This window comes from Phyllostomus hastatus, unplaced genomic scaffold (genome assembly GCF_019186645.2).
Source record: "Phyllostomus hastatus isolate PE091 unplaced genomic scaffold, TTU_PhHast_1.1 phas_scaffold_78, whole genome shotgun sequence".
NCBI lineage: Eukaryota > Metazoa > Chordata > Mammalia > Chiroptera > Phyllostomidae > Phyllostomus > Phyllostomus hastatus.
In genome coordinates this window covers 115,085,783-115,099,641 of record NW_025334041.1, presented here as the reverse complement: position 1 = coordinate 115,099,641, position 13,859 = coordinate 115,085,783, and the positions used below count along the sequence as shown (strand labels likewise).

The 13,859-nt window shown below is 45.8% G+C and overlaps 1 protein-coding gene across 13 annotated transcripts in view; it reads left to right on the top strand.

The window, feature by feature from the left end:
* LTBP1 (latent transforming growth factor beta binding protein 1) overlaps positions 1-13,859 on the top strand; it is a 362,585-nt gene that overhangs the window by 328,664 nt on the left and 20,062 nt on the right. For all 13 annotated transcript variants that reach the window (XM_045827131.1, XM_045827129.1, XM_045827127.1 and 10 more), the window contains 5 exons: positions 3,471-3,647; positions 4,269-4,355; positions 6,435-6,563; positions 7,242-7,382; positions 8,367-8,537. In XM_045827131.1, coding sequence (XP_045683087.1) covers positions 3,471-3,647; positions 4,269-4,355; positions 6,435-6,563; positions 7,242-7,382; positions 8,367-8,537 — 705 coding nt within the window. The remainder of the gene's footprint in view (positions 1-3,470; positions 3,648-4,268; positions 4,356-6,434; positions 6,564-7,241; positions 7,383-8,366; positions 8,538-13,859) is intronic.

Below are 13,859 nucleotides of genomic sequence, written 5' to 3'. Positions count from 1 at the left end.
AGCTCAGAAAGGCCTTCAGAACACACTGCAGACGGAACGTGAAGGCAAGGACAAGGTCCACCTAGAGTGTTCAGGTCCACTTTAACCAAAAAATGTTCCAGATTTCCTCACCCCAACAGCAAAGCTAAATTGGACACACTTGGGTAAAGACTAAATCCTGTAAGTGAGCGACCACACCCTCTTCTGTCTGATGAACCAGACAGAGGAGCTTCTAGAAGCTTCTAGGAACTCCAAAAGTGGCACCTACAGCTCCAACCCACGCCTTTCTATTCAGAGCAAGGGCACCCACTCACGCTCAGTGGCATTGCAGTTGAATCCACACCTGCAATAATTGTCTGCTGCCCCTTCCCTGTTTGTCTCAAAGATGAAAAAAGAAAGAAAAAGCCAAAGCAAAACAATCTCATGCTAGTTGTGATGCTAAGAAGCTGAGCTTCTTAAAATAAGGCTAAGAAAGTGCTAAACCCTGGGTCTTTGGACCCAAGCTAGACTCTCTCTTCGGAAGGTGAGGATACTTTATCACCTGCACCATGTGTCTCATGGAGTTCCTCCGTGAAAGTTTCTTCCCCAAAAAGTACACATGGAAAAGATCCAAAAACTAAACTTATTGTCAGTCATACCCACCGGATTAAAATTCACAAATTGCTGTTTAGATACAGATGTTAAGCCAACTTCTTGATACAGATTGAAAATTCAAATCTGAAAATACTGGAGGAGAAGTGATATATTTCTTCAAAGTCCGTGACGTACAATATGTAACACAGCTAACTTATTCATAATGTATTTAAGAAGAAGTCATTCTTTTTCATGTCTGGCACCTTTCGTAACCATTGATCTTTTAAAAGTATTTTCCGATGGAAACATTTCTCCCCTGGTAGCAGCTTCCCAAACTCATACAGAGATTCTTCAAAGGAATCACACACACACGTGTTTACGGATCAGAATGTTCCCCCAGTGGAAAAATGCTCTAGGAAGTTAATGATTTAAAGGTTAGAGAGATAGGAAATTGTAGGTTTTCAGAGAATGACCTTTGTGGACCAGTTTTTGAAAAAGAATTTGCTTCCCTTTCCAAACGTAGATGAGGGCCGGACTAACTCTCAACTTCAGCTGTGTAAACATTGAACTTTCAAACTGCTTGGAGAGAAAAATCAAAGGAGAACTTGAGACAACCAATGTGAAACCAGAATAATACAGTGATATTATTGATTGTTTCCCTCGCAATAACCTGTGGATTTCCTTCTAAAGAAAGGGGAGGAAAAAAGATAATTTTATGTCTTAGTTTCTGTGCTGTGGGTATAACAAACATTGTAGAAAGCGGTGTTTAATATAGATATGATTTTTGAATGCTTTCACTCAGAAGCCTATAGTTTGATTACCTATGTATACAGCAGTTTTCAATGACTACGGTATTGTATTCCATTTTGTAATAAACACCATGACATTCCCACAACTTTGTACACAAGGGGGAAAAAACGGTTATTGAGCCATCTATTAGCACAGACTGTAAACTTGACTGGCAAAACTGGTTGTGTTGCTGACTTGATTTATACTTCTAAATACATTCATTAATAGCTGGCTGCATTTTTAGGCCAACTGTATAAAATAATTGAGCTGAGTTGTTAATAGAAATAGGGTGTCAGTTGACTCACAGGTGTTGGGGGAATGTTTATGAAATATTCCACAGGGTTCATGATTGATTTAATAATCATTTAAAATACCTCCCCTCAGCTTCCCCGAATGACTCCACGTGCGAGGGCGTGGAGCCCCTCCCGAGGGGAGTGAGCTGGCGGGGGTCCCTGCGGCTGGTTGGGGGCCCTGCGCTCTCCTCTCTGCAGGCGAGGCCTGGGGGAGAGGAGGGGTGTGGCCGGTTCCATCAGCTTCACACACAAGGAAATGATTTAAAACCGCTTCATATGCTGCTGCTTAGGAATCAGCATTTTGTTTTTTTCTTCCTGGATACTTATTTTAGGTTTGAATTTGTCATCAGCTATTAACACTGACTTAGAGTCCAAGCTGCAGTCTGTCAAAGACAGCGGGGTCTGAGAGGGAGCCGGACTCGAGCGTGCGGGGGTCTCTCGGGTTCCCCGGGTCCTGAGAGCAGCGCGGGTGTGAGCATGGCTGGCTGTTTGCGGCCGTGCTTGGTGCTCATGCCCAGAGAGGAGAGAAAGCGCACTCGTTTTTCTGAGAATTCTATGAACTTAGGTTGTTAAAACACCTTTGCTATTTGCTATGTTAATCAAGTTTCCACAGCCAACCCGATGCTGCCAAAAGAAATACATAGACAACTATTGTGAACATAACTCGTTATATTTTCCTCATGTCATTATCCAGCAACTTCAAAAAATGGTGTTGACACTCAGGTCTCAGCCTCACTGGTCAGCATTTCCCTCTGTCCCTCCAGTGTCTTTGGGTCCAAGACTCTGGAAACAGTGCTGTTCTCCTGAAGAAAACTTCATTAGAATTCATCTAAACAGCTGTGATGGTCGTAGTCAGCTTGTTATTTGATATAGCATCAACTAAAAACTGAGTAAATTCTAACTGGACCATAGGCAGTAATTCGAACTTCCTGGCCTGTGGTAGGGAAGGGGTTAGATTACTTGCCGTTTAGTCACAAAATATTGCTCGTTTCTTAAAAGCACACACTTTTCATAGACCCCACCCTGCGAGGATGGCCTGCTTGGTATCGTCTCAAACAGGTGCACTGTGTCCCCATCGCCTGTATCCCGTCACGTCGCCTTGTTTGTCCTTTATCACAGAGGGTGAAACTGAGTCTGTGAGAAGGTGTTTCCCTCTAGGATGCACTGGAGCCAGGACTGGAACCCAGCCTTGAACTTCTGCCTTGAGGCTTACCTAACCCTCATTATTCCGTTCAAAGCCTTATATTTGCAGCAGTTTAAGTAGTTAGATTTTCAGTAATGAAAGGTGATTTTGTAGACTCCAGGTTACTACAGTGTTTTTTTTTTCTGGCTACCATCTCCTGCTTGGCTCTGTCGGGGGCATGGTGGGTTCAGATACCCATCTAAGGGTAATATATCTTGTGTGGCCCCACATCTCCGGTCAGGTGCTGGGAAAAACGTTCGTTGATTTAAGTAGGTGTTATAGTTCAGTAAAGAACGGCCCTATGTTTGGCAAGAAAGCAAGTATGGAAACTCGACTCACAGCCAAATTTACAAGAATAAAGTAAATTAACCAAATTTACGTTTGGTTAACGTAAACGAAATGATTTGGACAGACTTGCACTCGCTGGGCGGGGGCCGGGGGTGGGTGTTAGAAATCCACCAACATTCAGGATCCGAGTGCATTTTTATCTCATCGTGGGAGAGCCCCGCACGAAAGCGGAAAGCGGCTGTCGGCACGTTCAATGCCCCCGTCACATCCCGTCTGCTTTACCACCGTGTCTTCCACTCTGCTGCGAGACCGATAAATCTGACGTGTCCCCTTAACACCCCTTTTCCTCTGTCCACTCTGTTTAGATGTCGAGGTGGAGCAGCCCAAAGAAGAAAAGAAGGAGTGCTACTACAACCTCAACGACGCCAGTCTCTGTGACAACGTGCTGGCCCCCAATGTCACCAAACAGGAGTGCTGCTGCACCTCCGGCGCTGGTTGGGGGGACAACTGCGAGATCTACCCCTGCCCGGTCCTGGGGACAGGTACGAGTCAGCCCAGCGGTGCTCTCACCTCGGGTGTGGTCCTGGGGGGCTGGAATGTTCTCATTCTGGTTACTCCGAGGAAGCTTTGAGATGCGGATGGTCCCTAGCGGCTGCCATACGCACACTGAAGTGAGGTTACCTTATAGTGACTTCCATTCAGCTCGGGGGAAAATCACCTTCGTCCCACCTCAGCGTGAATTCTTAAAGTTCTTTCCATCACTGAAAACACTGGTACAGTGAGATTCTGTACTGTATTTTGGCAAGAGGATAATTCAGTTATACCCCATTTTTAAAAAAAATTAAAACCAACCTTTTTATAACAATAATACAGTGTTATTGATACCTAGAGATTATAGGTTGAAGCTAAGATTTTGCGTGATGGATTCTTATTAACACTGGAAAATACTAGTGACCACAGTGAAGGAGAAATAAGTCACACCACTAAGTAAAACACGGGGAGATAAAATATGTGTGAAGTAGGATGGATTGCAAAATTTGTTTTCAAGGTACTTAGTCTTGAAAAAGCAAAACCGAATTTAAAATACACATTCATGTAGGATGTTGATGTTTTTTCTTTTTTCTAACGTCTTTCTTTTTTTCCCCTGCCTTTCCTGAAATCAGCTGAATTCACTGAAATGTGTCCTAGAGGGAAAGGTTTTGTCCCCGCCGGAGAGTCCTCTTACGAAGCTGGTGGCGACGACTATAAAGGTCAGACTCGAGCAGAAATGGACTGGCCACGTGTGTGCATATGAGACACTCAAGCAAGGCATGGCTGGGTTAGGCAGCATGCGAGCTCTTCTGAGCCGTGGGAAGGGATTACAAAGCCTTTATTGTACCACTGGGAGAAAGCCCCCTCGGACTCTGGAGCTGTGTGTGGCTGGGGAATTGGAATCCTTAGGCCACAGGGGCCAAACACAAGGCCTGAGGACCAAATCGGGCCCTCCACCTTGTTTTATCCAGCTCGGCACCTTGTTTCTACCCGGCAGCAGTGCCAAGCTCCTTGCCCCTAGTTAGGGAGTCGTTACATTTACACAGTCCTAACATTACATTCGGCCCTTCGAAGGCAACCGGGAGGCTGATGTGGGCCCCGGCGAAAATGGGTCTGGCACCCCTGCTGGGCTGTCTGATGGAGGGACATCACGTGATCTGAGGTTCCATCTTTGAGACAGGAGTAATGACTCAAAGGTTACCGTGAGAATTAAATGAGATGGTATATGGAAAAGTACCCAACATCGAGTGCTGTCCTTAATAAATTATTTTCCTATTCCAGAAGGATATGAGAAGTCTTATGTTGTTGAGACTGTATGAATTTGGTCATCATAGTCTTTAATAGTCATCTACAGAGCCAAAATTCTTGCTTTGTTAGAACTCATCTTACTGTTGTTAGGACCTTTTACTAATGGCCACGGATTCGTAATAAGGAATGGAAAAGAAGAAAGCAAAAGTAGATGTGTTTTATATATTCAGTGCTATTAGTCTGTAATTCTAAAACAAACATGCAGCCTTTTTATTTTGGTGGAATTTAAGCCACATGTGTGAATATCTCCTCATTAACCACTCACTTTTGACATTCCCACAATGAAAATATTAAGACCTTTATACACAAAATGATTTTTTTCTGTAAAATGTAATATTAAAAACTGCTAAGTGATGGAAAACAGACTAAAAACATTTTTTTATTCACTTTCTTTGGAAAAATAGTGTTTTAATCATATGCCATAATTCAGTAGCTGGATAAGAAATTCCCTTTGTGTTTTTAAATATAGTTATTATGATTTGGTCCAACCAAATAACAAAGAGTTGGTTGGTGATATGTATTTAATGGTTTTTCATGTTCACAAATATTACGTATTACGTTTTTGCAGGGATGTAGTTACCTCCCATTTTATGTTGTGGGATGAAGCCTTGATTCACCACAAGGTCGTCCCCCTCTTCTGTAGGAAAAGCAGTTCCTCCTCTCCCTGTCTTAGCAGCACTGTGAGTGGCTGGAAGAACATTAGATTCAGATCCAGACAGCCACGTATGTGGACTTGGCCTTGCCATTTTCCAGCTGTCTAACTTGGAGCAATTCATCTGTGGAATCTCCGGTTTTTAAAACCAGGACTGGAGGGCAGGGGCTCTAAAATGTGAGAACTGATGGTAACAGAACAATAACAGCAATAAAAATAACAGGTAACACCTTTTGAAAGTATACTGCGGTCTCTGCATGGATTGTTAAATCACTGAATCCTTCTGGTCCTATCAGGTAGAGGTTGCCAGCATCTCCAGTTTACCGTGGCGCACACCGAGCACTGCATTGTGCTGTGCAGGCGTGGTCTGCCAACACCCTTAGCAACTGTGCCTTCCTGAGCTTATCATTATCACCAACGAAGACTATCATCCAAGTCCATCCAACTCTTCTCAGGAGTTTTTCATCCCCAACTAGTTCATGGGCCTAAATGTGCACTTAAAGAAAGGCACCTCTCTTAAAAGGCATTTCCTTCAAAGAATGTTGCTGTGCCATTGTAGAATTTTATAGACTTTCATCAACTACAAGGGAGCATCCCAGAAGCCACATTAACAAATACATCTTCCCCCGTACTGTTTGGGACCTTGTTTCTTAAATAGCACAGACAAACCTGATTATGTTTCCACCTCTGTGGATTAGTCCCAACTTTAAGAATTTTGTGTTGCTGTATCTTTAAGAATCTTTAGAATATAAATATTATAAAATGTAGTGTGAAGCTTCTGCTTAACTGAAAGACTGGAGCCAACTCTTTGTTCCGTCGCTCCGTTTTGCCCCGGTAGATGCGGACGAGTGTCTACTTTTTGGACAAGAAATCTGCAAGAATGGCTACTGTTTGAACACCCAGCCTGGTTATGAATGCTACTGTAAGCAGGGGACATACTACGACCCCGTCAAACTGCAGTGCTTCGGTGAGTTGGAGGGGGGCATGGGGTGCTGTGAAAATAAACTGGTGGAAAAAATAAGTAACGCCGTGTAATACTAGAGCAATTGTTTGCATCTGAATCACGAGTTGAAAAGATCCGTAAATGGTTTATGGATTTTTTTTGCGAGTGAGATTTAAGAAAATAGAAAGCCTCCATACGACTATTGGAGTGGATATCAAAGAGTTAATGTTCAATGTGGAATTATAATTCAGGCCACTGGTTGAAGGGAAGTGTTTGCTGGGCCTGGGGAGCCTCCTATTTCATCCCTCGCGCAGTGCAGGTGAAAGTCATTGTTAAATACCGACCCAGACGTTAATGCTTAAGCAGAAAACCATGTACACCTGGCAGAAAAACGTAGCAAAAGGAAATGACTTTCATACTATCATAAAGAGCATATTATCTTACATTTCTGAGCGCATCCTGTTGCCAACTGTTTTCTTTCTTTATTGAAGGCCAGCATCAGCCTGACAGTGTCATTTTCCCCATCAATACAGCTTCACAGGTTTACCATCAGACTGTTCTCCTTTGGGTAATGACGTGTAGTTCATGAAATTCTGGGCGCCCCTGGAAACCTGACTTAATGTAGCCGTGGGTAAAGTTCGGTAAGTGCATGAGGTGCAAGTGATGACTGGTTGTCTTCAACAGTTTTTCTTGTCTCTGCAGATTTGGATGAGTGCCAAGACCCCAGCAGCTGTATCGATGGCCAGTGCATCAATACAGAAGGCTCCTATAACTGCTTCTGCACCCACCCCATGGTCCTAGATGCTTCAGAAAAAAGATGCATACGACCATCGGGATCGCACGGTATGTTTGGATATGAGGTGCAAGCCTGTGTCCAAATAGATGCTGTAATGTTTTCCTTTGGACTGAAATGTAAGCTATCGGAAAAAGAGAGAAAAAAATGATTCCACGGGTGTTTTTGAAATAATTAGAATGAGACGCTCAGAGAAATCATCAAATGCGTATGTGTGCACCTTGGGGATTTACTGCCCTGAATACACTCATATCATGGACAACAGAATGTGGAGCGGCCGAGCAGATAACTGTGGTTCCATACCTGAGGGCTGAGCAACACTTAACTTCAAAGGCAGCTGGGGAAGCGCAGGCTCAGGGGAAGACAGTTTTGTTTCCCAGATTGCACTGGAGGACGTAGGTGGAGCTGGGTGGCATGGAGGGCGGAGCTGGATGAGGAGATGGAGAGCCCTGAAGTCCTGGGGTAGGAATCCCTGTTCATCCCTGGAGAGCTGGTTTGCCCCTGGTAGTTGGTAGAATTGATTGGTCCATCACCACACCAGGGGGCTACTTTGGACAAAATCCGCTAAAGGTAGAAAGGCTAGGATGGAAGACTTCGGGATGAAGTGTCTCTAGTCCCAGGCTTTCGCAGATGAGATGGGTCAGAAAACCTGAATTTAAAGACTATTGTGTAGAAGGGCGAGGGAGGATTTGACAGAGAACTAAATGTGAAAAAGCTGAGATTGGAAGAATGGGAAGTCCACCAGGACTGTGATGGACAGGCAGGAGAGTGGGTGTGTTGTGCAGGGATGGGAGCCAGAGAGGGAAGGGTGTCATCGGAACATGATGAGCAGGCGGAACTTCAGCTGACAAAAGTGACACCCCATTGGACATGACAGAGGTTTGATCCGTGAAAAGACCACGGATCAGACTTTTACTTGGGAGTCGCTCTTAGAAACAGGGACTGGAAACCTGGAGCCTCGCTGGCTTCCACGGCAGTGTTTATGCAGCAGGAATAACGGTGCAGTCGTCACGGAACCGCGTCTTCCCTTCCAGAACAAGTCGAAGAAACCGACGTCTACCAAGACCTGTGCTGGGAGCACCTGAGCGAGGACTACGTGTGCAGCCGGCCCCTGGTCAGCAAGCAGACCACGTACACAGAGTGCTGCTGTCTGTACGGCGAGGCCTGGGGCATGCAGTGCGCCCTCTGCCCCATGAAAGATTCAGGTGAGCTGCCTCCTGCTGCTCCTTCTGCGGGAGCCCCTGGGGTTAGGGTTCCTCCCACCCCCTTAGGAGCCCGACGACTCTTCTACTCGCTGCCGACGTGTTGCTTTCACCAGACGTGTCTGTGTAGAAGGAGGGGACCAGCCGCACGGCATTGCCGTCCGACTCCTGGTTCACCTCCACCACTTCACCAGTGCAGACCCCCACTCCCCTGCCCAGAGAGCGACGCAGGACCCAGAGAGGCACGGGGCAGCGTAGCAGTTGGTGGCCGAGGTCTTTCGACTCTGTATTTCCTGATGCTTCTTTTTTCTTACAATTCTCCTCATTTCTAACAGTTTCCACTTACAGCACAAAGTATTAGAGACTATAAAAAATATCTTCAAATTGGTATGTCAGTCTCTTGGTGAGAAAGAGAAGAAAGGGGTGAGGACCATAAAGGAAGAGAGTTGGAAGTAAGGGAAAACACATCTGAGCAGATCTCCTTTCCTCTCAAGTTTTAGATCTGGGGTTAACCCAATGGTCCGAGGGAGAAAACACAGCAGGCTAAGCTCCGGGTTTCATCCTCTCCTCGTGCGGGAGGGGCTGGAGCGTGCCGGCTGGTCCACAGGGGGGGCTCCTTGGGGGCTCTTGGGGCCAGCACCAGTTGCTTCTTTCTCTTGGGCCACTCACTGCTTATCAAAGGAGAGCCCGCAACCGTGTTTGGTAGTCCGTTTTGTCTCAGACTATAAAGTCAATCTGTTAAAATGAGGAAACTGCATTCACAGTAAAGAGAACGAGTTTATAATGAGCAAATTCTCAGAATGGTCAAAACGGGAGGAATTGCTAGAAAAGAGGAAATGCATCAACTCTTTGTTAATTTAGTTAACGAATGCAACTTTCAAGCGATTTTATAAATTAGCTTTTCAGCTTGGAAGGAACATAACACCCATGTTGCATAAGAAAAATCCTTGGGAATACCATAAAAGGGAACAGAATAACAAAGGCTAAAGGGCAGGTACATAAAGAAACAGACGGCGATGACCGTAGCCCAGAAATGGAAAGCGTGCAGGCTCTGGGGCCAGGCAGGCGGGGTCTGGCATCCAGAACTGCCCAGGGCAGCTGCGTGACTCAGGGACGATGACCTCATCGTGGTGGGTTGCTGGGAGGACTGGGAGGGGGCAGGTGGGGCAGGAACAGGGAGTGGGGTAATTACCACGGCCGTCACTGCTGCCTCTGTCCCCGCAGGCAGGCAGACGCCACAAGGCGAGGAAAGCGCACTCTGTGGCAAGTGGGCACAGTGAGGCAGGATTCCTCTTCTCATGGCGCTCTGATGATACCTCTCCTCGTTTCTGCTTCGGCAGTGTTTTTATTGTTGAATTGTTTTCAGAAGTAGCATAGGTTCCTTCTAAAGAATTCAACAAAGATGTTCTGTGCCCATCCACCTACCCCATGAGTTGAGCTCCGCTCCTTGGATATGTTCGCCCTTCAGTTGCTTTATCATCATTGAAGCCTTTCCTGCCACACTGGTTATTATTACATACTTCTGCTCAGGAGAACAGCTGAAACTGAGATCCGTATCTCTGGTCTAAGGCACTCTTTTTGTTCTACTCCTCAGCATCTCTGGGGCATCTTATCATTGATGGCATCTCCCAGTGGCCACAAGCCCTTTTTTTTTCACATTTTACTGTCTGTAATACTGGGATTACAGTCTGTGGTATCTTAGAATTGATGCAAGGTGGTAACTTTTAAATGGCTGCCTAGACTCTGTTTTATGGATGCACTGTGTTTTATTTTGCCACCTCACGCACTGGACGTTCGGGTTGTCCGTGCCCCACCGTGCCTCTGCCGGCCCTGCCCGCCCTTGCCCCAGTCTGGACTTTCCTGGTTTACACAACGCTGCATTGAACCGTCACAGATGTACCTTACATATGCCTGCAGGAACGCCTTCGTAAGAAAATTCCTGCAAGCGAAAGGCTCAGGGGAGAAGGACGTGACTTGAAATTGATCCTATTCCTCTCCAAAAACACTGCACAAATTTACACTCGCGTCGGGAGTGTCTGAAAAGCCTCCTGCCACATGCCCTTCTACCCCTGGACATTCAGTCTGTAAGCTTCTTTTTCAGGTGGAGGAGAAGGGTATCTCACGCACATCCCCCTCTCTCCAGGGAGTGTGAGCACCTTTCCCGTGTTGATAGGTGGTCTGTATTTCTTTGTCAGTGACTTGTTTATCATCTCCTCGGCCTGTCTTCATTGTTGTTGCTGGACCCTGTCTCTTCTTGCTGATTTGTAGGAGTTTTGTCCGTAGGCTGCTTATAACCCTGACATTTGGATGATGGTATTCTTGTCATTACGGAAACGCTTTTATGAAAGGGTCTGCGTGTATTTAGAATGTGTTCTGTCCCCACCCTGATCCCGTGATATTAAGTCTTTATGGCATGTGAATCTGACAGGCCAGATCCTTTGAAAGTCAAATGTAATCGTTTAAGTTTTTAAAAGAATAGTCAAGTATGTTCTGTTAGAAATGAATTTTAGAATACTGCATCAATTATCTTTAACTGAGACTCTACAAAACAAAATTTTTAAATGTGAATTTGAACAAATACCTGTGAACAATATATATTGAATCCTGTTTTTAGGAGAGTACGGGAGAGCAGGAAAAAAATAGTACTACAAGCCAAAAAACGTTCCCATCATTGCTACACATTTTCCAGTTTATAGACGCACAGCACTTATGATAACTTCTCCAGAAAACCTCCGGTATCTAGTCTGCCAAGTCTCAACATCAGGGGTTTTCAGTCCTTTATTTTTAAACGATGGTAGTCTTTGTCTACCAAATTGCTATTTTAACCTCCGGTAGATAAATTCATTAACATCAAAGATGCTGGGGTGGGGGCTGGCTGGGAAAACAGCTGCTTGGGCCCCCCGGGTATCAGCGAAGGGCCCCAGCATTCCAGCAAACATGGATGGGCACCGTTCTGCGTGTCCCCACTGGAGTACAGGAATGAGTGGGCGGCCCAGGGGCATTTTTTTTAATGTCCCGAAAGTGATGGGCCTCGTGCTAGACTTAAAGACAGTCTCCTCTGAATCCAGAGAGAAGCCCACAGCAACGTTAAGCAGTTTTTCCAGAGGCCCTATGACGAGCTGGCATTCCCCTGATCAGCAGCCGATGTCCTAGTCACACCTACACGAAACCATCTCCCACCGAGCACATTCCTGCGGGAGAGTGGGAACTAAAAGGAGTCAGAGCTCAGGGGTTAACACGTGGGCTCTGGAACCAGGTTGCCTGGGTTCGAGTCTTGGCTCAGCAACTTCTTATCTCGGCCTTGTTACTTAGTCTCTCAGTGCCTCCTGTGACAATAGTTATCGCCTGCCTCACAGGGTTGTTGTAACAAAGAAGTTAATATGAACATTTTAGAATAGTGCTTGTTGCTTGGGAAGCATTCGGAAGATGTCAGCAGCTGTTGCTGCTCCTGCCAGGTGACTGAGATCACCTGCATTTCCAACTGTGTCTGACATGCAAGGCTCTTACAAAGTCTACAATGGCCTAACAGCATCTGAATGTGAATGAGGGGTAGACAAATTCAGGAAAAAAGTGGTTCTCGTATAAAACTTTCTCTTCTAGACCATGGCTTCATAAACATTCATGGGAATGTCAGTTATCTGGAGAACCTATCAGAAAACAGAACCTGGTCCCCGGGTGGAGGGAGGCAGGCAAGCTTCTGCATTCCTAACAAGCCCCAAGGGGAGGCAGCAGTGGCTGGTCCTCAGACCACGCTAGTGAGGTTCTAGGGACACCTAACAGCAACCAACTTGATTCCATTAAAACCGACTCTAATGCCATCACTACTTTTTCAATGAGGAAGCAAAGAATGTGAGTTTGAAGACTGGTTTGCTCATAATTTCTGTCATTGAACCTTTTAAATATACCAGTCATGCCTACCTTGATCGTTGGGAAAGGACCACGTTGTCTATTTGTTACCACAAGCACTGGCTGAATCCCAACCTGTCTGGCACCGACCCTTCCAGTTTCCTTAGCAGTGCAGGGCTGCTTGGGGGAACAATTAGTTACTGATGGAAACAGTGCTGGAGGAATGGAGGAGTAAATCACAGCCTTTGTCATCAGCTTCGAGCATTAAAGTGTGGTGTAAAGTAAAACTTTGGCTCCAGGGCAGGCTTTCACACTTCTGGTCCAATAGGTCACGGGCACTAATTCTTGCTAAGGCAGCAGCTACATTGGAGAAGACTGGTAGTTGGAGGAGATGGAGTGGCTCCTTAAACAGTGGTCTCTGAAGTCAGATGGCATCTTGCGGTTTGGTGCCACATGCAGGGCAAGTGCGTGCAGGGGCATGGACTGTGTCAAGGTAACCTGACCCGAGGAGAATTGCGTGGTTGTACAGTTCAGTACGTTTCCGGGGCGGCTGAGGGTTTCACTTCAGTCCTCAGCGGAAGTCTCAGAGGGCAGACCAGGCGTTAGGAGAAGGCTCCAGCTCCAGACCATTGAGGGCGGTGTTGCAGATGTAGCGGTGGGCAGTTTGATGACATGGCCATACACTGATGGCCTCTTGTCCTTGGCTGAGGGGAGGTGTTGAACTGCTTTGGGAGGACCTTCAAATTTGTGTAATGACATCATGTATCATGTATCATGTACCATGATGTCATGCCAGCTTCTGAGAGAAAGTGCTGCTTGGGAAAAAACAAGTCAGGAAAAAGAAACCATTGTATCCATATCATAAGTGAGAGAGGGTGGTTATTGCTTGATCTTTCTGGGAATGTTCAGTGCCATTCTAGAAGAAAATCATAAGAATATCAGAACTTTGAAGTCTTTGGTGGAGTTTTCTATAGGTTGGTGTTTCTGGGTCTCCACTATAGTAAAAAATAATGGTAGCTGGCATGTGTATACGTACGGCATATATAGAGAGCTAGGTGCTGTTCAGAATGCTTCCCATCTATTGAGATATTTAATTCTCCAAGGTGTGTAGTTGCCTCCTTCTAGACGAGGAACTGAGTCACTGAACATTGTTTCCTGCCGTGGTCACTACCAGCGAGTGACAGATTCAATCCAGAGCACCTGGTCCAACATCCGTGCATCTAAACCATTTCCATGCTTCTCCAGCCTTTTGCCCCAAGGTCTGCGGGCACGTCCTCGATAAACAGAATCCCTTAGGATATAAAAGTAGCCAAGTGAAAAATTAAAGCTGAGATTTTTAAAGTTTCTCATGCATTGTATGTTTAGAGAAGAGAAAAACTGCATCTGTAGAGCTAGGCAGTGAGCTTGGCAAAACTAGAGATGGAGCCTCATCAGCTCTGCATCAGAGGTTAGCCCACTGGCGGGCAGGATAGATAATAT